A 26,816-nucleotide genomic window follows, 5' to 3' on the forward strand; every position below is an offset into this window, starting at 1 on the left:
GGTAGGTACTTAAATGTTCTATTGTTCTGTACTAACATAGATGATAGAATTGATAGACAAGACATAGACAAGGTTGCTTGAATTACTATTTGGGCCAGAGGGACTTGCGAACTTAAAGTACGCGGTTTTTAAGAACCATTTCACAATTTTTCGCTCTGCAAGTTTAGACTTTAGGTACATTTGGTCGCATCACGCGAGTCGTACGAGCCGCGCGATCTTTGTGCTAGTTAGTATAGTGTGACCACTAAAAGTCCATCTTGATCTTAAAGTTATTAATTATTATTACACATTAGAAAATGTTTTTTACATAATTAATTTGTTAAAAATTTCAAGCCTGTCATATAACAGTCGATAAATTTAAAATAAAAATAAAAAATCAATTTTTAGAAACAATTATTTTTAATTGATTTAGTTTTTTGACTTTACGAATGAATTTAATATTTACGATATGAATAAAATAGCATTTTATTATGCCCCAGAAATCTGTGTATGAATGTTAGTTGCATAGTTTTGGATGAAAGTAGGCCATCAAATTTTGCCGGTTTTCATTTTTTTATAAACTCAATGACACCGACAAACATATTAATTAACAAATAACAAGACAAACAGATTGAAATGCCTATTTGTGTTGATAATGTGAGAAAAGAAATTAAATTATACATTTGTTTACAGAAATTATCATTATATTATTTTACAGTCATTTTCGTAATATGTTTTTATTTTTATGAAAGTATCAAATGCGGTTTATCCACTATAACAACAGGCGCTTGGCACGTCTGAGCGAAAGAGACGGCTGAGCAGAATTTGACGTGGACCTTACCTCTAAGAGCGCTGGCGCTCGACTGATTTACTAGGCTTGATGCGTGGTAATATATCTTTTTATAATTACCCGACTGCCAAGGAAGGGTTATGTTTTTCGCGCGTATCTTGTATGTATATATGTATATTTGTATGTAATATTCTTTACTACCTCATATTTCCAGAACCACTGAACGGATTTACATAATTGAGGTATCGTTAGGTTCGTCTTAGCTGCCCAAGTGTTCTTAGATAGGTGACATTAAAAAAAATCAAACATGGCGGCTGCGCGAAGCCATTGTAGTTAATGAAAAAAAAAATTTTTCTCGAATACTACAATATGGGTATCAAATTAAAGGGCACAATACAAGGATTTTAAAAAGGTATATCATGATTATTATTACCGTAATATTAATAACGAAATACAGTATTAAAGTTTAAAAAATGTGGACTTTGCTCTTTCCCACGCCTATGCCATGCCAAACTCGCCTCCTAGGCGACGATCAACTTCGGGGTGTAGCCTTTCTAATAAAATACAATGGTTAAAAAAAACATAGAATTAAAATTACAAATAAAAATTAATAAATGCCACACCAATTTACAATTACATTAATAAAATCAATAACAAATACATAATACCAAATACGAACAAAATATAATTTTAATAATAATTTCATTATATTAAAAGTAATAGTTGTTGACTTAAGCAGTCACCTATTTGCTAAAGGTCAGGCTTACGTTGCTTTGAGCAGAGTAAGGTCTTTCTCCGGGCTTGCTATCAGTTCTCTTGACCCTAAAAAATTACTTAATCAACCACATGATTTAAACTGTTTTAATGAATTGAACCGATTACGTAATTTGTTTGACTAAAAAGACATAAATAAAATAATAATTTAAAAAAAAAAAAAAACAAAAAACCCGCCTGCGTGAAGAACAACTAATAGAAAATCAACTGAAAAAGCTGGAACAAGATAAAAATTCAATATGCACACAAAGTCAGCGAAATAAATAGAAACAATATCAAACATTTTGTGCTGTACATTTAAAATATATTAATACGGTAGTCCTTCGAAACTTTATGCAACGTCGTAGATAATATGACATGCACAAAGAGAGAATGATTTGACTTATCCTTCAATTTCATGCCTCCGACTGCATATTATCTACGACGTTGCATAAAGTTTCGAAGGACTACCGTATTAATATATTTTAAATGTACAGCACAAAATGTTTGATATTGTTTCTATTTATTTCGCTGACTTTGTGTGCATATTGAATTTTTATCTTGTTCCAGCTTTTTCAGTTGATTTTCTATTAGTTGTTCTTCACGCAGGCGGGTTTTTTTTTTTTTTTTTTTTTTAAATTATTATTTTATTTAATATAAAATGTATTAAAAATGATTACATCTTTTAATTTTTTTTTGTATTCCTTAATGATGTAAATTTACTTTGATGAAGATAGTTCGTTAAAATTTTTTAGTTTTCTAAGAAAAATATCGCTTTTAAAATTGTACTTTTATACATTACACATTAAATCTTCAAATGAGTAGCAATCGGTTAAATCCGAAAAAAACTGATTGCTATTCACTTGAAGGCACAAAGAGGCATATAAAGAAATTTAAGAACAATATGTATGATTTTAAAAAGGAAAATGAAAAGAAAGGAAGGCAATTGAGGATGAAAGTGGAAAAAAATGTTATTTTGATTTTTGTTTTTTTATTATATCAATAAAATATAATATGAGTCCTGATAACTAAAAAACATTATTCTAATTATATGAGGAAATTATGAAACCTGCCTTTTTTACTTTACCTACTGGCTATAATATATACTGTTTTCTCTTGCATTTTTATTGGTGAGCGTGAGCTGCTGTTTTTTAGCTTCTTGGGGCTGGCAGCACAGCTTTTAATATTTATTCTACTCTATGGTTAGAAGTTTAGGTACCAGTATACAAGTGTATAATCTATGAGTTTAGGACTAGGATGAGTTTAGGAAGTTTACGGTTTAGGAGAACTCAAAGGAACTATCATTGTCTACCAACGTGACTAGATTTAGTAGATTTCTACTTTTTTGGTAGATTTCGAGGTACCGGTAACAATGTCTAGTACCATGGTCTAGTAGATAAAAAATATTTGGTATGTTTTGGTATAATTCACGCTTTTCAACTATTCTGGTAGTTTTTTTTTCCTTCATAGGCATACCTATCCAAAAAATGCGAGGTATTCTCCTTTTTTATCGAATGGATTGTCACTATCTCTTTCTAATATTAATTATTTGAGAGGGAAAGTTGTTGGGGGAATACCACATGTATTGAAAAAAATTGATTAGGTAGGTATATTTTTAATTTTTATTCTTTTCGTAACCATTCGTACCGTGAGTTAGTGATATAAAAGTTATTGAATTGTCAGTGCAACTATTGAACTTACCCATTCTAAACAAAAACTATAACAAAAAAAAAATACTTTAACGTAAAAGGAATTAGTTTACGTTATATTCATAAAATTTTGATTAAAAATGGGACATTAAAACGTGAAATGAATAGAATGCGCGACGTGATATAACTCGTTCGTTCGTACCGTTCTGCTGTATAGCTCTGTTTCATTTTAGAGCTAACGAACGTCGTACAAAGGTACGAATAAGATCGTCTCTGACAGTCGGACAGTTGGACAATCGGACAGTGTGATATTCGGACCTATAGACGTACAATACAAACTCGTCGGACCGCGGTGAACGTAGTTCAAGTAACATGCATTATACAGTTGATAGTACTGTTACAGTGTACAATTAGTTCGAATATGTCCGAATAGCGATTGACGTTTGGTACTATTATATTTCGTACCTTACTAAGTAACATTACTTTTTAGTACATCGTACACGTGCTACCCAAAACTATGGTATTTCCCAAAGGTATTTTATATGAGCCGCTTATTAAACAATCCAATTTAAGCTGATTTTATAGGTGCTAAGGATTAAATAGTATTGTTCTTGGAATGTTGGGGCTTCCCACAGTTCTCGATTCCAAGTGAAACATAAAATTTCAATAAAAAGTAGAATAGGTCACAGATGCTAAGAAATAGGGCTTTCAAATCAAATTAATGGACTCAAAACAGATTAATGACAATGTTGCCCAAACATAATGAACCGACTATAACTCGATCACAATTTAAAAATACCTATACCTACAGGCTATAGGCTATACTTCTGTAGATTGTAATTTAAAGTAATAAATATTGATTTATCTAATTTACGGTGTTTTCTTTGTTCATCTTATTGTTTTATCGTTATAATCAAGAGAACAATATTATATTATTTCGTTGTAACACAACAGCGATAACTTGTAATAGATTTTTAGTATTTTCTCGTTCTATTTTGGTAGAATTTAGTAGTTTTTAACCTCCACAAGCAGTAGATTCGTTAATTGAAATCTGGTCACACAGCAGTCTACCTCTTTGCTGTGGGATTCTCTTTTTTGGCGGGAAGAGAAATGCGCCTTTTTTAAAATCGTCCTATAATTAAAATTAATTTTAATAGTATTTAATATTAAAAAATAAATAAAAATGCAAGGAGAAAGCGATGGAGATGAGGAGGAGCGATCAGTGAAGTCAATATCAGGAAAAAAAAGAAGAATTACAACTCCAACAATAGATAAGTACAAGACATACACTAAAAATGGATATACAAGACAATATCCAGACAACAGCTCAAATGGCGACTTTGTGGTTTATTTAGAACATTTAGATAGAGAAATTAAACTTGGCAATATGAATCCTTTAAACCTCTCCAAATATTTCAAAAATATCAAGGGGGTTCATGAGAGAGCAAGGATTAATTCAAATAAAATTAAAATATCTTTCAAACAGGCAGCTTTAGCAAACGACTTTTTGAAATCCCGATGCTTATTAGAGCATAATTTAAGAGCATACATACCTGCATCCTCTGTGGAAAGGGTAGGGGTTATTAGATATATTCCGAAAGAAATAGGAAACAAGGAATTATTTGAAAAAATTTGCTGTGATAGAGACGTTGTTGGAATACGTAGATTCATGAAACGCGAAAAAGGTAATTTAATCCCATTATCAAGCATATCAATAACATTTTCAGGTACTTCTCTACCTGAATATATTTTATTAGACGGATGGAGATATAAAGTACATACTTATATCCCTCCGGTATTACAATGTTTTAAATGCCTAAAGTTCAATCACTCAGTTAAAATATGTCGTAGTGAACAGGTTTGTTCTAAATGCTCTGAAAATCATTCATATAAAGATTGTATTTCTGAAACGTTAAAGTGTACTAATTGCTCTGGAAATCATCTAGCTATTTCAAAAGATTGTCCAATAAAAGCAGCTAGAATATTAAAACATAGGCAATCTTATGCAATGGCTACTATAAATAAAGATTTTGTAAACTTTCCAGCTCTTCCTAAGAGTAGCATACAGAAATACACAGGAAAAGTTGACAGTAATAAAAATATAGAATTAGCTCATGTACCAACAAAAACAGATAACTTTAATATCTCAGATATTGTAAATAATACAAAAGTCATGAATTCGATAGTAAAAACATTAGTAGCATTAGGAAATTCTGAATCAATTAAGATCACATCTCATATTAAGGAAATTTTTATTAAAAACTTATCTGAATAATGGATAGTTTAAAACTAGTACAACATAATATACAAAGTATTAATAATAAAAAAACCTTTGTTACAAACACTTTTATTTGATAATGAAATAGATATATGTTTATTAAATGAAACATGGTTAAAAAGTTCCCAGTCACACTTTCACATGCCTGGGTATGATTTTATTTTTAAAAATGCTGAAAATGAACATGGTGGTGTAGCCTTTTTAATTAAAAGTTCTATAAAATATGTCCAACTTTCAACTCCAAATTTCCAAGATGTTCAAACGATTGCTATTTCTGTTGATACAAAAGTCGGTCCTCTAACTATTCTATGTGTATATTGTCCACCTAAAAATAAAATTAATATTTCTAAATTAAAAAATATTATAACCAGTCTCCCTAAACCATACATAATATCAGGTGATTTCAATGCGCATCATGTAGCATTTGGATGCACTTTAACTAAAACTAGAGGTAAAAATCTATATGATTTAATAGATGATCTAAATTTGTGTATTCTTAATACTGGTAGTGCCACTACTGTACGTAGGCCAAATGACAACATATCTGCCATTGATGTTACTTTAGTTAGTCCAGAGTTAGCACCCATATGCGACTGGTATGTGGGTGAGGATCCATTAGGTAGCTATCATTACCCTACATTTACTAATATAATTGCATCTCCAAATACTTATGACTTTAATAAAAATGTAAATAAATACATGTATAATAAGGCTAATTGGGAAAAATACTATTTTCTCTCAGAAAGTCATTTCATTAATTTTAAGATAACCAATGAAGATCCTGTAGGATCTTACAACAAATTTTGTAATATCCTAAATAATTTAAAAGAGGAATGTGTTCCCAAATTGAAATATTACACAAAAAAGAGAGATAATAAAGCCCCTTCCCCTTGGTGGAACGACATTTGTGCAAAGGCTGTATTTGATTGTAAATCAGCTTTATGTAATTACCGACGGAATTTAAATATGGAAAATTATCTTTATTATAAAAAAATGGAAGCTACGAAAAAGAAGATTATTAAAGAAGAAAAAAGGAAAAGTTGGAAAAATTTATGCACTTCGTTTAATAGATACACTCCCATTAGCAATATATGGAATTTTATAAAAAGATTTAATTGCATAAAAATAGGTTCTAACAGTAGAAATGATAGTTTTATACCAGACTTTTTTGATAAATATACAAAGACTGAAGTTGAAAATGATACTTGTTTAGATAATTTATTTGATAAAACAAAAGAAGATAAAAATAATAAATTTCTTCTAAAACAATTTAGTTGGGATGAATTTAATAGTGCTTTACTGTCAAGGAAAGATTCGACACCTGGTTTAGATGATTTTCCATATTTAATGATTAAAAAGTTACATAAAGTAGCACAATTAGTTCTTCTAAATATATACAATCTTTTATGGTCTTTTCAAATTGTTCCTGAATCGTGGAAAACACAATGTATTCTTCCAATTTTAAAAAATAATAAACCAATTCAAGATCATAACTCTTATCGTCCTATCTCTCTCATTTCTTGCGTAGGGAAAATATTTGAACACATGATTAAAGTAAGGTTGGATTATTTTGTAGAAACAAATTCTTTATTACCTGATTATCAACTAGGTTTCAGAAAAGGTAAAAGTGCAGTTGAAGGCTTCGTTTCATTCATTGCTGACATCAAAAATTCTATCTTTGCTCACTCTAATGCAATATGTGTATTTCTGGATGTTGAGGGTGCATATGATAATGTGAACCTGTTTCAATTGATCAGAGTTTTGAGTGAATTAAAAATACCTGGAAAGTTATTAAGATGGATATTCAACTTTTTTTATAATCGCACAGTATATGTTAAATTTAATAATATTATACATGGGCCTAAGTATGCACATAAAGGATTAATGCAAGGTGCTATCTTATCACCAATTTTATACAATCTCTACACGTCTCAGATCCAAAATAATGTAAGAGAAAATAATGTAAATATCCTATAATATGCAGATGATTTAGTCATGTATTCTATTAATCAAAATATAAATATAGCCAAATGTAGTATAAACCAAGGTCTTAGTCAATTGCAAACTTTTTACCATAATAAACTTAAATTAAATATTAATTCTACCAAAAGTTCTGTTATGTTATTCGGAAAATCAAATTGTAATGTTCAAGTTACATATAACAATGAAAACATCCCTATTGTAAAGGAACAAAAATTCCTTGGTGTAATTATAGATAATAAACTTAAGTTTAATAGCCATATTGATTGTATATGTAAAAGAGCTTGTAAAAGAATCAATATATTAAGATATTTAGCAGGAGTTTTTTGGGGTGCTGATGCAAAGATTCTAAGTATTTTATATAAAAGCATAGTAAGAAGCCACTTTGACTATAGTTGTATTGCCTATATAAATGCTAGACCATCTCTGCTAAAAAAACTAGATATTATTCAAAATAGGGCATTAAGAATAATTACGGGAGCTATGAAATCTACACCAATTAACTCAATGGAAATTGAAACAGGTATCCCTCCTCTAATATTAAGACGCTTGATGTTAGCTCAGAAATTTTGTCTAAAAATGCTTGCAATAAACTCTTCTTTACCTGTTAGGAAGTTAACGTTAGTAGAAGAATTATCGAGTTGTATAGTGTCTTCTACAAATATTATTAACGCTCAATCAATAAATTCTGCAATGCTTCCGCAAATGTCAGCTATTTTACATTTAACGATAAATATCTCAAAATCTGTCTATTCTAGCTCTCTATGGCCTGTTTATGGATATAAATTTGAAAGCATTTGGGAAAAAAAATTTACAATTATTCTCGATATCAATAGTAAAACAGAACTGCTTAGAATATTAGATCATAAAAAAGATTTTTATAAAATTTATACGGATGGATCCAAAAGCACCCAAGAAGTTAAAGCAGCTTATTTCGACAGTAATTTAGGATGTACAAAATGTATTTTACTAAACAACAATTGTTCAATTTTTACTGCAGAATGTTACGCAATTTATATGGCATTATTATATGTAAATTCCAGTAGTAATGTTAGAAATGTTATTATTATTAGCGATAGCAAAAGCGCTTTATTAGCTATAGACAGTTGTAAATTAACCTTTAAAACAAATTATTTAGTATTTAAGATTAGAAATTTAGTTTAAATGCGAGAAATGTTTACGTTGAGCTAGCCTGGGTACCCTCCCACAGAGAAATCCTACAAGAATATCTGGTAATGAAAAAGCTGATCAAGCTGCAAAAAGTGGATATGAAGAGGACCATAGAGATGTTGTTAAAACACCTTTCTCAGATTACTTTCCAATCATCAAAGACGGAATTAATATACTTTGGAGAGATTATTGGACCATAACAAAACAGAATAAAGGACAATGGTACGCTAAAATTCAAAAAGACTTCAATACTAAGCCCTGGTATAACATCATCAGCTGTGAATCAAGAAAATTTATCTCCATAATTAATAGAATGAGATTTGGACATTGTCTAATTCCCTCTCATCTTTTCAAATTAAAAATTATTAGACATGTGTAAGTAATGCAATTGATACATTACGCGTGATATTACTCGAACATGAAATATGGCATCACACATTACGCGACGAAATGAAGTATTACACATCACACTTGACATTACGCGCTCTGTTCGGTCGGAATGTTGGATTTCTTATCTATTTGCTCTTTCTAACTTCACTTACTGAGTGAGACACGGTGATGCGCGGCGCACTTTTGCAACCAGTCATAACCTCACTCTCTAGCTCTACATTATTTTCGTTAGTATGAGTGAGAGCGAGCTACTGAGCCGTGGCGAGTTTCCGTCATTTTTTTAAGTGAAATATGAATCGTTTTTAAGAATGCTAAGGCATATTATAGCACAACACTGTACGTAATACTTTTTAATAATGCGTTACGCACTTGACTACCGCTAAAATTCGAGTTCAAATTTCTGCTTTTGCATTTATTAAAATGTTTTGTTTGTTTATGTTGCTTGTGAAAATAAAATTATAAATGAAGTATTGACATAAAAAAAGTAATCATTGTATGTATATAAAGTTGATTTTTAAATACGCCAGTATTCATGGTCATTAGTTTATTCCTAACTTATATTATAAACTAGCTGCGTCCCGCGGTTTCACTCGCGTAGTTCCCGTTCCTCTGATGATTCCGGGTTATAAAGTAGCCTAAGGCTCTCCAAGGTCTGTTTTATCTGTATACCAAAATTTGACAAATTCGGTTCAGCCGTAATGACGTGAAAGAAGGACGAACAAACAAACACACATTTATAATATTAGTAGGGATGCGAAAGTAACTCTATCTACCTTTTACGTTTTCTGATTTTGATGAAATTTGGTATAGTGATCGATGGGACATCCGAAGAGGATCAATAATCACATGGGGACCGAAACTAAACGGGTAAAATCGCGGATCACGGCTAGTATTAATTTAGTTGTCCATGTGTATTGCCAGTCCTAAGCCTGGAATAAATGTCCCAATTTTCCTTGGGGTTTACTTAAGTATGAAGGGAAACCAACTTTTTTTACAAATCAAAGCTAATTTTAGAATAAACTTTTAGAAAACCAAACAAAAAAAAAACCAAAACAAATATTATGAATTTTTAGCCAGTTTCCACCTCTCATTTACCATTTTTATGCTAAAGTGATGTTTGGTCTGCTATGTAGTACACCGAACACCGTACACTTAAACATACTATAAGTACAAAATCTCATGGAATGTTTGGTGTGATGACAATTACGTGATATATAGCATTTCATAAGAAATATCTCACGCCGAACAGTACACATTTCGGGTAATGTTCGGTGTGATGGTGTGATGCCATATTACTCAGTACGAAATGTAATGTAATATTACATTACATTTTGAAGCACTGTTTTGCACAAGTCTAAAAATTATTCAAGATCCTAAATGTACTAAATGCAGTGAGCCATACGCCGATATAAACCACATTATTTTTAAATGCGAGTCATTGAAGTTGCATAGATTAATCCTGGCTTCGGATATAGATAAAATTTGCTCAGAAAATAAAATAAATACTCCCCGCCGCCCAGAAGAAATATTAGCCAACCCAAGATTTTTCAAACCATTATTCAAGTTTATATGTTCGACAATGGAGAAGATATAATATGGAAAAAAAAAAATCTGAAGTGTAGAAGTTTTTGTTTATAATTATATACATAATAAAATAGTAAAAATTTGTACAGTTTAGAGCGAAGGACTCGAATCCAGCTCTCAATAAATTAAAAAAAAAAAAAAACCTCTTTGCTGTCTACGCGCCATTTTGGCTTTTGGAGTTTTTGTAATTTGTATAGCTTGTTAGCGGCCCGATTCTTCATTCAATTTGTATTTAAATTTAACTATAGTGAATATTTACTTCACTAATTCAAATATGGGTAAGGACAAGAAGACAGAAACCAGCGATGGCTCAAGTGAAGAAGAATACATCGTCGAGAAAGTTTTAAATAAAAGAACTGTAAAAGGAAAGGTTGGAAAAACTATTATTTATTTTACTTATTTAACGATTCTTGTGATAAAGTGTGCTTTAAAATGTATACAAATTAAAGCATTGCGTAATGCAAATTTACTTAAGTAACTTCCTAACATCAAGTACGCGTGGACGTTGAATTTTAGCGTCTGTACAAAACACCGAACGAAATTATGCCGATGAACAGTCTAATTTTGAGTTTAGGTTAGTTTTTTTTTTTTCAAGCAGTACTAATCACGCTAGTTTAACACTGGAGTCACGCTAGTGTCTGAATATCCTTCGCCAAGGATTTACTAATTATTTTTGTGTTACCAACACATTAGGAAATGCTAAACAATTTTTAATATGATATCAAAAAATGACTACTCCAGCAGGGATCGAACCTGCATCTCCGACTGACCGTGTCGGTGCTTTCCAATTAAGCTGTGGAATGGTGTACCCGTTAGATCGAAATTTTTGATATGATGATTTTATATTTGGTTCTAAGCGTTTAAGGGGTATAAGGATTTACTGTAATATTGTAATTATACAAACATTTAGGCACACATATCTAGAATTCTATATTAAGTAAGAATGTAGTGTTAAAATTGTTATAATATAAATTTGCAGGTGCAGTACCTACTCAAATGGAAAGGTTATAAAGAAGAAGAGAGTACATGGGAGCCAGAAGAGAACCTCGATTGTGAAGAATTAATCAAAGCTTTCGAAGACAGCCGAAAGGAAAAAGAGGTTAGATCTCATGTTTGTAATAATTAACACTCAATGTTGTTCATTAAACAAATCAGTATCTTCATCTTTATCTTTAATTTAAAACAAATTACTGTAACGAGATCTATTCATATAATAAAATGGTAGGAAAGTCAAAACTGTACATTGAATGTTTTTTTTAAAGAATACTTGGGGTGTGATCTACTGTCGATACCGAAGCCAAAAATATAGTTTTTAGAATTTTTGTCTGTTTGTCTGTATGTATGTCCGGGATAAACTCAAAAATACTGCATGGATTTACTTCAAATTTGGCAAGAATATTATTAAGAAGTCGGGTCAACATATAGGCTACAAATTATCACACTATCATCTACGGGGAACGAGCAGTGAACCTTTATTTCTTCAACGCATTCTGTAACAGCGTGTAATCTAACGACGCATATTTGAATGTTGTTATTATGTTAATAGCCATGCTATAAAGCTAGCTTCATACTATAAATAAAGACATTCTGTAGTATATTTAGTATCAGCATTGCACCAGTGCGAAGCTGGGGCGGGTCGCTGGTATATAAATAAGAACTTTTTAACAAAAAATTAAACTTCCAAAAAAACTTAAAAGAAAAAATAATAAACACTTTTTATTTAACCTTAATAACTTTCATTATTTGTCATTACATCCATTCGTTATTTTTATATTATTAGAGTTCTCAGGAAAGTGGACATATGGTGACAATCAAAATGCCAATAGTAAATTCATGCAATGTTTCAATCTTATATTAGCTCTTCCTCAGGCATCTAAAATTATTAGTTCATATGTGAAAAAAACTGCATGTACGATTATTAATATATAAAGAACAATAACTTTTCTATATTGCTTCATCTATTGTACATCTTATTCGGTATCTTTTCTTTGTTTGTATTTTGTTGTAAAATGAAGAATAAAATGAGTATTTAGTATTTTGTACGCTTAAAGACAAAAGTCTTCGAGCAATAAATCATGCTGTGTTAAGATGCTGAGACGAGAAATGGACACTGACGTAGGGACTGGTACACAAGCTTAAAGTCGCTCAACGTGCAATTGAATGGGCTATGCTTTAGGTATCTCTCAAAGATAGGATAAGAAATGAGACTACTGTGAAAGAACGACAGTAATTGATATAGCCCTCAGAATTAGCAAGTTGAAATGGCAGTGGGCTGGTCACCTGTGTCGCAGGACCGATGGCCATTGGAGCAGGCGTGTCCTGGAATTGAGACCGCCTTTTGGCCTATATCCAGCAGTGGACTGCAATAGGCTGAACTGATGATGACTGAATTAGTATTTTGATACCAAAATAAAAAATTTAAATTTTATTGCAGTCGAAAGCAAAGAAACCAGAAGAACGTAGTAAAAAACGCAGGCGTGACAGCGATGATACAAGTACAACAGGACGCAGAGGCAGAGGTACCAGTGTGTCGTCAATGGAGGAACAGAAGGAATCTAAAAAAGAAAAAAAAGATGACAAGGCAAAATCAGGTTTTGACAAGGGTCTCAAAGCGGAAAAAATTATAGGTACATTTTAAAATTATTAATGTTACCTTTTTTTTTGTCATAGCATACTTTAATACTTGTACTAGAGCAGCAAACAAGGGTTCGGCCCACCTGTTAGTAAGCAGTTACCATAGCCTATACACGCTTGCTACACCAGAAGCATCGCAAGAATGTTGCTGACCCTACCCCTCCTCAGGAGCTCTGGTCACCTTCCTCACCACGGGAACACAACACTGCTTGAGAGCAGTATTATTTGGATGTGATTTGAATACACGTTGCAGTTGCTTTTTATGTCTAAATTTTATTTAAATGATATATTTGTACTAATTTATCAATACAAATATTGTCTCATGTGAATAAAGTTATAGATCGAATATATAATATCTATAATCTTACACAGTTGACTCTCGTTAATTCGAAACTCGGGGGAGTGTTTGAAATATCAAATGGTTCGAAATTTTTGAAAAAAAATAAATAAAACTTCGAATTATTGAGTGTTGATCAATTATTACATACATAATTTATTAACTGCTATTCTTTGACAATGACAAAACTCCATTCTTCTCACCTCCCTCTACTTTTTTCGATTAACTTCTTCTTTTCAGCAATTGTCAAGGATTTATACTTTTTAGGACTCATAACTTACACAAAATTTTAATCTGTATACAACGAAAGAGTGAAACTGAAAGATAACTAAATAAACCAATTCGTGTGTGTGTCAAACTAATCATAATAAAAACAAAGACTCGTGTATGATGATACTTGTATGTATAAGTTTAAACTTGCCTCGAAATGTATTTACAAGGTTTCCGTTTCTTTCTCTTTGCAACGTTGAATTGTCGAGTGTTTGACGCCGAAGAGCAATGGTTTTTTCGTCGAATAACCAAGTGTACATGTTTTAGTTCGAAATATAAAGAGATTTTGTAGGGAAATCGTGATGACTTTGAATAATAGAGAGGATCGAATTATCGCAGATTAGAATTAACGAGAGTCGACTGTATATAAAATTCTCGTGTCACAATGTTAGTTAAAATACTCCTCCAAAACGGCTGGATCGATTTTTATGAAATTTCGTGTGCATATCAGGTAGGCCTGAGAATCGGGCAACATTTATTTTTCATACCCCTAAGTTATGGGGGGGGGGATTAAGAGGGCTAATAACATCTATGGTAAAACAACGTTTGCGGAGTCAGCTAGCAATATATAAAAAATTTTAATAAACACATTGAATTGCAGATAGTAGAACTTTTATAATGTATGAACATTATAGAAGCATAAGAAGCTTATTCTAAAAGTACTTACATTATGTTTTGTTTTTTTCTGTTGTTCATAGGAGCATCGGATGCTACGGGAGATTTGATGTTTTTAATAAAGTGGGCTGATTCTGACGAAGCTGAATTAGTTCCGGCTAAAGTGGCAAACATTAAATGCCCACAACAGGTAAGTTACCTTTCAAATGGCCCATTTTTTTTAAGCTAGTAACAAATATGCATTTTCATATTAAAGTACTTACAAATACATTTTTGGCATATTGATATCATACTGTAAATTTTTTATGTAGCCTATAGCCTTTCTCGGTAAATAAATTGTCTAACACAAAAAGAATTCTTCAGTTTGAACCTGTACTTCTCAAGATTAGCACATTTAAACAATCTCATTTGTATAGATATGATCATTACATACGTTTTATAGTAGTAAACTTGACATTATTCATAAAACTTATTTATGATTTTCATAATTATGTTAATAAAGAAGTTAAACTTTATGTAATTGTTATAAACTGTTAAGTATGCAAAGTCTTCAGTTGATGAAGTTGAGTATAAAGTAGAAACAAGAACTTCTTTTTTCTGCAATAAAAGAAGATTACAACTAGCAACTATAATATTATCGTTAAAATATATTTTTATATTTTAACTGAGGTAGGGCAGAATAATAACAGGAAATTTCCTGCTCCAAATATGGAGCAACTCGACTGGGGAAGTACCTCGATCAGATATAAATATGATTGCTTTCAAGCAGTGTTGTGTTCCTTTTGGTGAGTTAAGTGGTAAACCACAGTTCCTGAGGGGAATTAGGGATAGAGTTTGCAATCGTTTGGGATGCCTTTGGTGTTGGAGACGTCTATAGGCTACGGTAATTGCTTACCATCAAGTGAGCCCTAGGCTTGTTTGTCGACCAAGTTATTAAAAAAAAAAATATATATATATATATATATATACACATTACAATTATTTACTATTTGCAGTTATTATTTATTATTTGCAGGTAATTGCCTTCTATGAAGAAAGGCTGACGTGGCACACTCCAGCTGAGTCGGAGTGAAGAAGCACTATAAAAAAAAGACTCATTATGTGATAGTGTGGTAGTGAGTGTACGAAGATAACTACCTGTTATATTTTAAATAAGATGCAGTATATTAATCTAAGGTTTTAGATAGTAACGTTATTTTATTTCTTGCTTTGTGTAGCACTTGACTGGTTGGACTACTTCAGAACTTGACTGGTTATTTTTTTTTTTTATATAAAGTTATGTCGACAGGTTTATAATGCCCGTGCTTTTGTTATTCCGATTTTTACTTTTATTACTGATCGTTTACTTGTTACACTACTGCAGCTTACATTACGAGAACTAATTATTCTATCCTAGTATCCCTAATGCAGACGTGAGTCCACCGACCAAAATTATGCTAAGCTTAATTGATATATTACATGAACTTGACTGGTTGGACTACTTCAGAACTTGACTGATTGGATTACTTCAGAACTTGACTGGTTGGACTATTTCAGAACTTGACTGGTTGGACAGATTTCGTCAATTTTTTAATCGATAGGTGGTGTGTGTCATTTGGTCCCATTTAAAGTTATTTGAGATCTAACAACTACTTTTCAAGTTATATCTAATAATGCGTTTTTACTTGACTATTTTTTTGTCGACCTACGTTGTATTATACCGTATAGCTTTTTACTAGGTGTACCGATTTTGATGGTTTTTAATTTAATCGAAAGCTGACGTTTATCTTGTGGTAACATTTAAATTTCGTCGAGATCTGATAACCACTTTTTGAGTAATCTTTGATAATGCGTATTTACTTGACTATTTTTCGTCCACCTACGTTGTGTTACTTGTCGATGTAATTGAAGTCTGTTTTTTGCGAACAAATACGTGACGTGACGTAATGTTTAGATGCTATATTAATATCACACCACCTTTCGATTAAAAAAAATTGTCAAAATCGGTCCACACGGTCAAAAGTTCTGTTGTAACATACATAAAAAAAATACAGTCGAATTGAGAACCGCCTCCTTTTTTGGAAGTCGGTTAAAAAAAATATATCATTTTTTCCCATGATGTGTCGAACTGTTTTTGTTACTGTTTAATAAATATAAATAACCTACAAAAATAAGATACAGTATATGTATCTTATTTGAAGCAAGCTGGTTGTCTGGAAGAGATCGCCGTTTAGCGATAAGACCGCCTGTTATACATTTCATTTGTGAATTGTTTTATAAATTGAACTTCTTTTTGTGTGTACAATAAAGAGTAAATTAAATTATATTTAATATAAGGTTTTGAATGGCAAAGTTATTTTATTTCTTGCTTTGTCTAGTTTAAGTTCATTACTATTGTTTGTCATAGATAAAATTTCCAGTTATGATAACATATTTTTAATTACTGCCTGAAAGTATATCATTTTTTCCTATTCGAACTGTTTTCGTTACTGTTTAATAAATATAAATAACCTAATATATTTTTTGTTTTATTTTTATGTAAGGGGCTGTCCATTAATCACGGATGTTTTTTTTTAAGTGTGTCGCGCACAAATTAATTTTATTACTTATTTAAAAGAAAAACTGCTAAATAACTGACGAAGCCGACAAGTTTGTTAACCGACTACCAAAAAAGGAGGAGGTTCTCAATTCGACTGTATTTTTTAATGTTCCTTCAGAACTTTTGACCGGGTGGACCGATTTTGATAATTTTTAATTTAATCGAAACCTGATGTTTATCATGTGGTCACATTTAAATTATATCGAGATCTGATAACTAATTTTTGAATAATCTTTGATAACGCGTAGTGACTTGACTATTTTTTCGTCGATCTACGTTGTGTTACTTGTCGATGTAATTGAAGTCGGTTTTTCTTCGTCTGCGAGCAAATACAATTATTTGTATACTAAGAACGGCAACAGCGCATCTTATCCCCGCGGCGCTTGGCACACCCCGCAAGCCGAAAGCCGGCCCGCCCGGCGGAACTCCAACGTCGCGCTGAGCGGTGCTCCAGATTAGGCTAATTTCTCTCAATATGAAATCTTTTACTTTACGTCGTCCTGTCTCTTTCGCACTCATTGGATAGAGTGCTAGGAATCGTACTAAACTTCGTTTCATCGGAAGGCAGTCACTGGCGCTCCCCACTCATACAACTTAATGCCAAATGTGCGTAATATACACTATTGTATTGGCGTAGTAGAATAGAAATAATTTAATGTCATCATCATCATCATCATCATTACAGCCTATACAGTCCACTGCTGGACATAGGCCTCCACAAGTTTACGCCAAAAATAACGTGAACTTATGTGTTTTGCCCATAGTCACCACGCTGGGCAGGCGGGTTGGTGACCGCAGTACTGGCTTTGTCGCACCGAAGACGCTGCTGCCCGTCTTCGGCCTGTGTATTTCAAAGCCAGCAGTTGGATGGTTATCCCGCCATCGGTCGGCTTCTTAAGTTCCAAGATGGTTGTGGAACCTTGTTATCCCTTAGTCGCCTCTTACGACACCCACGAGAAGAGAGGGGGTGGCTAAATTCTTTAGTGCCGTAGCCACACAGCACAATTTAATGTAGTATAGCATAATATTTAATATAAAGAAATATAGGATATTTGATATTTGGAGTGGGAGTGCACTGCACCAGCGCTTTTTAGGACGAGCCGCCGCTGTATCATGCAATAGTTTTGTTTTATGAAAGTAAATGAAACTTATTTAATAATTTTTATTAAAAAATATCAATTGAGGTGGTGGGAAATTAATAATATAAATAAATGTTATAGTCTTATAAATATATAATTTGAGTTGACATTTGAGATAAAAATATTATTTGATAGTGGAAGTGAAAATAGTGAATACTACTCATATAATAATGATTTTTACTTTTCTAAAGACTGACCTATTATTTTTTTATTCAGCTCAGCAGTCCATTCATTAGCATTTAGTTAATGTACTTGTCATCTTACAAACTTAAAGCTAATGTATATATTAATGTATAAGATATATATTTCCTGGCACCGATTATTGTATAATCAATAATTACTCGAAGGGAATGGTGCTGATAGTCGAAATACAGGCTATGCCTAGTTCGGTTACAGATGCTTATCTCATTACTTCTGATATTGTTGCCACATTATCATTGTAATATAGTTCTAAGTTTGTGAAATAAATATATTATTATTATATTATTAACAGTAGCAGCTTAATTAAATATATAGAAAAACAAAATTCTTGTGCCGGCATTTCCATTTAGTATATTGTGCATGTAATTCAGAGTTAAATTCGCTTATAAACTAGATAAAATCACATGAAATATTTGAGAAGTAAATTAACTTAGATAAATTTTAATAATTTAAAATTATTATACATTCGAATACTCAAATCACACAGAATAAGTAAAAAAAAAAACTTATAGCTAAACTACACATTACACGTTGTATTGCAAAATTGATAAAAGAAGAAATAAGAGAAGAGAAGTGTTGATCACTACTAAAGCATTATAATAAAATAAGTTTTCTTTTATTTGTCTTAAGTCTTGACTCGCTCTTTCCTTGTCATAATTATTCTCTGACTGATCCAGTCTTGATTATTTTCTGACTAAGCTTGATATTTGTATTCACCTTTGCTTAAACCATTTCTGTAAATAAAAATATTTATTGAGTTTGGATTTGTATAATAATGATGTAGGCAGTGGTGCAAGGCGAGTATATGTACTAGGGATGTGAACTAAATAATGGAATAGTACAGCTTAAAACAAAAAGTTAGCCAAAAATTTTCAAAATACATCGATAATAATCTGCAATGGAGTAGTATAGCTGAGCCTGACGGCCAATCCTGAATATGCTGCTAAAGGTGCGTAAAGATCGTACTAAGTTATTTTCAAATGATTAATTCTTAGGTATCTTGTAGAGTATATTGTAAAGAATATGAAATTCATACTGCCAGACACGTAGCGCGCACACACACACACACACACACACACACACGCACGCACGCACGCACGCACGCACGCACGCACGCACGCACGCACGCACGTACGCGCACGCGCACGCGCACGCGCACGCACACGCACACGCACACGCACACGTACACGCAGACGCAAATGCACGCGCTCACGCACATGCACGGGCACGCGCAAGCGCGCACACACACACACACACGCATACACACACACACACGCATACACACACACGCACACACACACACACGCACTCACACACACACACACACGCACACACACACACACACACGCACACACACACACACACACGCACGCACACACACACGCACACACACACACACACACACACACGCACACACACACACGCACACACACACACGCACACACACACACGCACACACACACACACACACACACACACGCACACACACACACGCACGCGCACACACACACACACACACGCACACACGTACACGCACACACACACACACACACACACACAAACACACGCACACAAACACACGCACACAAACACACGCACACGCACACGCAGTAGGGGCGTCACTCACGTGAGGTGCGCCACGTGCGAGGGCGTGGCGTGTATGAGCGGCGCGAGGCGCTCCGTGAACCGCGCGAAGTTGCGCTCCAGCTCGCGCTGGTACTCGCGCTGCTCGCTGCTTATTAGGTTTTTGTTCTTTTTCAGGGCGTCGTGACATCTGTAAACAATCATATTTTATTGTTAAATGCATTACGAATACATTTCAAAACAGATTTAACCAAATTGTTTTTAGATATTGAGAAGTCCATTAATCACGATAGGCCCTAAAGGGGGTATTCAGAAAACATCACGAAATATTACGGGACTGAAATGGAATATGTGTGTATGTATATGAACTTTCGTTGATAGCGCGATTTCTAAACCATAAAACAATCATAAAACTCCCTGCAACCTTGATGCCTGTCTGAAAATTTGTGTATGGAGGGGGGTAAAATTAACATGTATTTTTAGCAAACAAAGTTAAAACAATCAATAATTGTTCAAAAAAAAAATGGTGCAGCTGAACTGGGGAAGTACTTTGACCTCGCAATACAGCTCTCAAACATTATGGTGTACAGTGGTTGTAGGGTGCTGATCTTGCAGGCACTTATAGCTATGGTAGAGCCTAGGCTATGGTAACTGCTTACCATCAGGCGGACCGGACACTCGTTTGCGACTCCAATAGTATCAAATCAAATAAATAAAACATAATAATAGATAACTTACTTTTTTGAGAAGTCTTTAAATGCTAGTCTTAGCTTATTAGTCAGTCTCGTTGCCGGCTGAGTTCCTTCCACGACTGGAGCCAGGAAAACCTGTAATCGTTTCAGAACTTCTATAAGTCTGAACTAGGAAGACTAAAAAGAAAACTAAAATTTCAACAAAAAATACATTTTAAGATGCATATTTTGTTAAGAGCTTAAGTACAAGATCATTATGACAATAAATAACATAAGGCATCATACCTGAGCCAATTCTAAAGGTCCCTGGTTGACGGTGGTTCCGATACAGCCCTGTAATACCATTTGAAGCATTTTCGGATCAGGAGGCTCTTGGCTTGTTGCCGCTGCCAATTCATTTATCTGAAAATGTGTGATGATAAATACATCAAAGTTTATTTTTTATTTTATTTATTTATTACTTTTTGTATACATATAATCAAAGACTTTTACGTAAAAAAAAGTTTATGTATTTGTTATAAAGATTTAATCTTTTAATTTCTTGGAGGAGATGGTGAAATCACATCAGTCTATCGCAGTCTACTTCTGGACATAGGCCTCTACAAGTTCGAGCTAAAAATGGCGCGAACTCTCGTGTTTTGCCCATAGTCACTACGCTGGGTAGGCGGGTTGGCGACCGCAGGGCTGGCTTTATCGCACTGAAGACTGCTGCCCGTCTTCGGCCTGTGTATTTCAAAGCCAGCAGTTGGATGGTTATCCCGCCATCGGTCGGCTTTTTAAGTTCCAAGGTGGTAGTGGAACTGTGTTATTCCTTAGTCGCCTCTTACGACACCCACGGAAAGAGATGGGGTGGCTATATTCTTTAATGCCGTAACCACACAGGAGATGGTGAAAGAATCAGGGAAACTATTTTTACCTTTTTTTGTATATCTTCAATGGCTACTTCTATAGGCGTAAGGATTATCTGCGTTCTTTGTACTACCTGTAACATATAAAGAAGGAGAAACTTAGAGGTTTTTACAAAAAAAAAAAAACATTATTTTTGGAAAATTTGATTATATTTGGGATCAATGGTAGGCTAAAAAAAGGAGGGTAGATGATAACTGAAAAAGTATTAAGGACAAGGGAAAATGGTATAGCACAAAATATACCTTCAAGATTGATATGACTGAGTAAGGGTAGGTGAAACAAAATCCCGTGATTTTACTTAAGTGGATGTGTAATTTATGAAGATTTCTTTTATGTTCCCATTTCTTAGTAAATTTTTTTTATGAATCAATTTAGATATTATAAATTTTATTAAATAACTTAGGAATCACTTGTCAAGTTGATAAGTTACATTATTATTATTCTATTCATTAGGAAACGTTAAAAGGCCTCCAGATATCCAGATAACGTTGGCAATTTGGCAGTGGTTTTCTTTTCCTGGTAAGACCCAGAGACAGACATAGGACAAGGTGGAGAGATGCCGTGTGAACGTGCGTGAGTGCCAATTAGCTAATGACAATTTCAGGGAAAGAGCGAAGTGGGGGAGAAAAACAAGGAAAGCTGATCCCACAACCATATTATGACGACGCGTTGGCGCAGCAATCACAGCACTGGCTGTCGCGGGTTCGATTTCCACTCACGAAAGACATTTGTATTGGCCATATAGATGTTGGTCGTGGTCTGGTTGTTTGTACATGTGTATTGTGTGTGTTCCCAGATCCTACTGGGGCCCGTTGAATGTGAAGCGTTTATTACGTGACAAGTTGAAAAGGAAGGGCCGGAAGAAGTTATAGACAATATAATAGACTATGCAAAAGACAATAAATTCTATGAAGCAAACTACAGATAATAATTATACAACAGATAATAGATACATCAGACTACAGATAATAGATACTACAATAATTCTAACTAATGACGACAATTACTACTATAAAAAAAAAAATATATATATATATATATATGTCAGCAATAGCACTGTCGTACGCAATTATTCGATAGTCAACTACCCTCACTTATTATATTATTCAAGCTATTCTGACGTGTATAAAACGAGCAGTGCAACTGCCGCTAGGGCAGTCTTGGCTCTGGCTTGGCACGATACATTTGTTGTATCCTGCTAGTAGCTTAACCTAGACTCATTCGATAATTAATTTGTGCATACGAATTAATTGTTACATATTATGGCGGATAACTCGAGCAGTGAAGGTGAGCGTTGATGCGCATCCCAAAGGAGATCTCCTTAAACCTACACCTGGGTCGCAAGTCCTAGGCACTGCTCTGAGTTACTCCCTCCGCCACACGATACGACCGATACGTCGAAGAGCGTGCACGCATACACGTGTTCGGTGGACGTTACAATTTCGTTATAATCGTTTTAAGTACTACCTACATAATATTATAAAGAGTGTGAGTATAACCAACGCCCGCGCCCTGCGAATATAGAAAAGGAGCTTCCAATAAGTCGAAAGACTACATATATATATATATATATATATATATATACATATATATATATAAACTAAACTGCTTTGCGCGGCAACATATTTATTTATATGAGATGAATGCTTCGAAGAGAGAGAGAGATTCTATTCACTCTTTTCGAAGGTAGTCATAAAACTAAATGACTAATAGTAATAGTTAGTTTATTGCTTATCCCTATCACGTATAGCATACACCGACCTGTATCCGGGTTTTCACATAAGGGAAGTGGTGTGCGGTAGTCAGCAAAGTTTTCCGCTTGCACTGCTCCCCGAGCTCACCGTGGGCTCGTCCGCCCGCAGTGAAGGGGGTTGCGTACATGAACCGCTCTGTAATTATTATTATGTATTTAATATATATTCGTAGACCAGCATAGGAAATCATCTTAAAAAAATTCATTCATTCATTTATAAATAAATTCATTTATAAATGAAGAAGATTGACAGAAGAGAGAAAAGATAAAGAGAGAGAAAAGAAAGACGATTATTTTTATATACGCTGTTAGTTTACTAATAAAATAAAATTAAAATTAAAACTGTGAATCTTCGTAATAGAACCAAATTGAGTTGATTTTAACTCCATTTAAGCCCGGTAACTGGATTAAAAAAAAAAAAAAAAACGTATAGGCTAGTAAATCTACCATCGAATTGTTTATGAATATGAAAACCGGTATTTATTATAGTTACGGGACGGTTATTGAGCACCGACCTTTAACCCCTTATCTTTATCATAAAACTATATTCCGTTAGCTACTTCCTGTTTGTGCCCCTGCCCGATGCGCAATACCCGTACCACCGTACCTATCTTTTAAAATTAGCCCATCTCTAAAGGTCTTTGGTATGTAAATGTCCCTCACTAATGTTGTAGTTGCGCTCGTAGTGCGTGAGTCTCGTGCGTAGCTCGTGCGGCTCGAAGTACGGCTCCACATACGTTATCTGTATGTACGCCTTGTCTGGATCCAGCGCGCTCACGTCCACAACGTTTGAATCTTTAATTATCACAACGTTTTCTGCTCCGAATCGTTGGCCGTAGAAGTTCTGAAACATTGTTCGTATGCAATACTCGTAACCAGTAGTTTTTGAAGTAAAACCCTTTTTGGGCGAGGCGAACGGAGCAAGAGAGAGGCGCGAGCACACATTTTCTTTCTCTCTTTCTCTCAGAGCCAGTTACGTTTCGTATATGTAGGACACAGTGACGCCTGACCAGTAGTTCTGGCTACCTTACTTACCACAGAGACAGAAGTATAACACTGCTTGAGAGCAATATTATTTAGCTGTGATCTTCTATAAGGTTGAGGTACTCCCTTAATCGAGCCACTCTAGATTTTGAGCAGGACATTTTCCGCTGTGACTCCTTAAATTTTTTCTCCATCGGCCACATTGGTCATATCCTTTTCCTACAAAAATCATATTTGTACTATTGCGAACGTTAAAAAATAGACAGATGTCCAGTTGAAGTCATTATAACCCCACCTAAAGAATTTACTTAACAGTTAACTTCTTTTACCTCAAAGGTCTCCCAAAAAACGTAATTGGAAACAAAACTTTCAAATGCTTTCTCGTACTTGTGACAATGACATAACCTCAATAGGTAGTCATATAACTGAGGTTTAACAAATGCCTATTCTCCAGCTTGCTTAATATCTCCGGCAACTGAGTGAGTGCGTGTGCTACTTGTACTCTCTTGTACATATAAACTTCAAAACCCTAATAGGTAATCCATCAACTTTTTTTTCCACATCTTAGGCTATTAAAGGATCTTTTAACTTTACTTTTCCTCGTCACCAACAAATGCCCTACCTCCAACCTGCTGAAGATCTCCGGCAACTTAGTGAGCGCGTGTTCCTTGTACACGAACTCCTCTCCATCCAGGTCTCCGAAGCGCGCCCCGTAGAACGACACGCGGAAGTACGTGCCAAACACGCGCTTGCCGTGTAGTTGCTCGATGCGGGTAAACGCTTCGTTCAGTTTACTGGTAAAGAACGGTTGATTTAATGAGGGTTACGGTAATGTCGGTTTTTTGTTGCTGATAAAGGAGCAAGCATAACTTGTAATACTTGACGTGTCTGCCAATAGAACTTGAAGGTCAAAACGTTGTCCGCTAAATAGTTGAAGGAAAGAAACAGGGAAGTAAGGCAGAAAAAGGCTGTGGGAATGATGAGATTTGGCTTTTTTTTATAAGAATGCCCATGGACATCTGCAACACAAAGAGGAATTGCAGGTGCGTTGCCGGTAGTTATTCGATATAGGAATTTTTTTTGGACCATTTAATGGGTTTTCTTGCTGAAAGATAAATATAAATAGGCATGTTTACCCGTGAATGTTAGCCAGCTTCTTATAGTCGCGGCTCTCCTCAGCGATGGGTATGAGCACCTTGTACACCTCGTTCACGGTCTCGTACATGCCGGCCGTCATCAGCTCACTGGCTGCGTGTTCCAGTAGCGCCTGCGCAGGTAACGATAATGTTTGAAGATCTTAAGAGTTCATTTGACGTACTTTTTTGGAACTAGTTTGGAAAACAATTGTACGGCTCATATGATGGTAAACGATTACCCTATCCTATAGACGTCTGCAACCAGAAGTCTTGCAACGTTAGAAGCATCGCAACACAAACAAAATGGACCGTGAGGTGGTGGTGCAGCGGGTCGGCGCAGCTCTCGTCCAGCGCGTTGTGCGTGACGTGACGCAGTAGAGAGGACGGCAGTGGCGACAGACACAAACGGGCGCCGCACCTGCAGCTCGTGCGCCGTGAGGTGGTGGTGCAGCGGGTCGGCGCAGCTCTCGTCCAGCGCGTTGTGCGTGACGTGACGCAGTAGAGAGGACGGCAGTGGCGACAGACACAAACGGGCGCCGCACCTGCAGCTCGTGCGCCGTGAGGTGGTGGTGCAGCGGGTCGGCGCAGCTCTCGTCCAGCGCGTTGTGCGTGACGTGACGCAGTAGAGAGGACGGCAGTGGCGACAGACACAAACGGGCGCCGCACCTGCAGCTCGTGCGCCGTGAGGTGGTGGTGCAGCGGGTCGGCGCAGCTCTCGTCCAGCGCGTTGTGCGTGACGTGACGCAGTAGAGAGGACGGCAGCGGCGACAGACACAAACGGGCGCCGCACCTGCAGCTCGTGCGCCGTGAGGTGGTGGTGCAGCGGGTCGGCGCAGCTCTCGTCCAGCGCGTTGTGCGTGACGTGACGCAGTAGAGAGGACGGCAGCGGCGACAGACACAAACGGGCGCCGCACCTGCAGCTCTTGCGCCGTGAGGTGGTGGTGCAGCGGGTCGGCGCAGCTCTCGTCCAGCGCGTTGTGCGTGACGTGACGCAGTAGAGAGGACGGCAGTGGCGACAGACACAAACGGGCGCCGCACCTGCAGCTCGTGCGCCGTGAGGTGGTGGTGCAGCGGGTCGGCGCAGCTCTCGTCCAGCGCGTTGTGCGTGACGTGACGCAGTAGAGAGGACGGCGGTAGCGACAGACACAAACGGGCGCCGCACCTGCAGCTCGTGCGCCGTGAGGTGGTGGTGCAGCGGGTCGGCGCAGCTCTCGTCCAGCGCGTTGTGCGTGACGTGACGCAGTAGAGAGGACGGCAGTGGCGACAGACACAAACGGGCGCCGCACCTGCAGCTCGTGCGCCGTGAGGTGGTGGTGCAGCGGGTCGGCGCAGCTCTCGTCCAGCGCGTTGTGCGTGACGTGACGCAGTAGAGAGGACGGCAGCGGCGACAGACACAAACGGGCGCCGCACC

The 26,816-nt window shown here is 35.5% G+C and overlaps 2 protein-coding genes across 2 annotated transcripts in view; one reads left to right on the forward strand and one right to left on the reverse strand.

The window, feature by feature from the left end:
* Window positions 1-10,349: 10,349 nt before the first annotated feature.
* On the forward strand, window positions 10,350-15,615 carry LOC123669296 (chromobox protein homolog 5-like). The gene is made up of 5 exons (XM_045602906.1): window positions 10,350-10,943; window positions 11,553-11,672; window positions 13,008-13,200; window positions 14,513-14,619; window positions 15,445-15,615. Exons 1-5 carry the CDS (start codon window positions 10,848-10,850, stop codon window positions 15,499-15,501), a joined length of 573 nt encoding a protein of 190 aa, XP_045458862.1. The 5' UTR covers window positions 10,350-10,847; the 3' UTR covers window positions 15,502-15,615.
* A 2,609-nt stretch (window positions 15,616-18,224) lies between these two features.
* LOC123669696 (dedicator of cytokinesis protein 7) overlaps window positions 18,225-26,816 on the reverse strand; it is a 28,153-nt gene continuing 19,561 nt past the window's right edge. Inside the window, exons 15-23 of the mRNA XM_045603287.1 lie at window positions 25,406-25,536; window positions 24,892-25,063; window positions 23,949-24,129; window positions 23,294-23,421; window positions 21,540-21,605; window positions 20,909-21,025; window positions 20,670-20,758; window positions 19,975-20,121; window positions 18,225-19,081 (exon numbers count right to left, since the gene is read on the reverse strand). Of these exons, the coding sequence (XP_045459243.1) occupies window positions 19,042-19,081; window positions 19,975-20,121; window positions 20,670-20,758; window positions 20,909-21,025; window positions 21,540-21,605; window positions 23,294-23,421; window positions 23,949-24,129; window positions 24,892-25,063; window positions 25,406-25,536 (1,071 nt within the window). The 3' untranslated portion in view covers window positions 18,225-19,041. The remainder of the gene's footprint in view (window positions 19,082-19,974; window positions 20,122-20,669; window positions 20,759-20,908; window positions 21,026-21,539; window positions 21,606-23,293; window positions 23,422-23,948; window positions 24,130-24,891; window positions 25,064-25,405; window positions 25,537-26,816) is intronic.

The sequence above is a fragment of the Melitaea cinxia genome, chromosome 3 (genome assembly GCF_905220565.1).
Source record: "Melitaea cinxia chromosome 3, ilMelCinx1.1, whole genome shotgun sequence".
NCBI lineage: Eukaryota > Metazoa > Arthropoda > Insecta > Lepidoptera > Nymphalidae > Melitaea > Melitaea cinxia.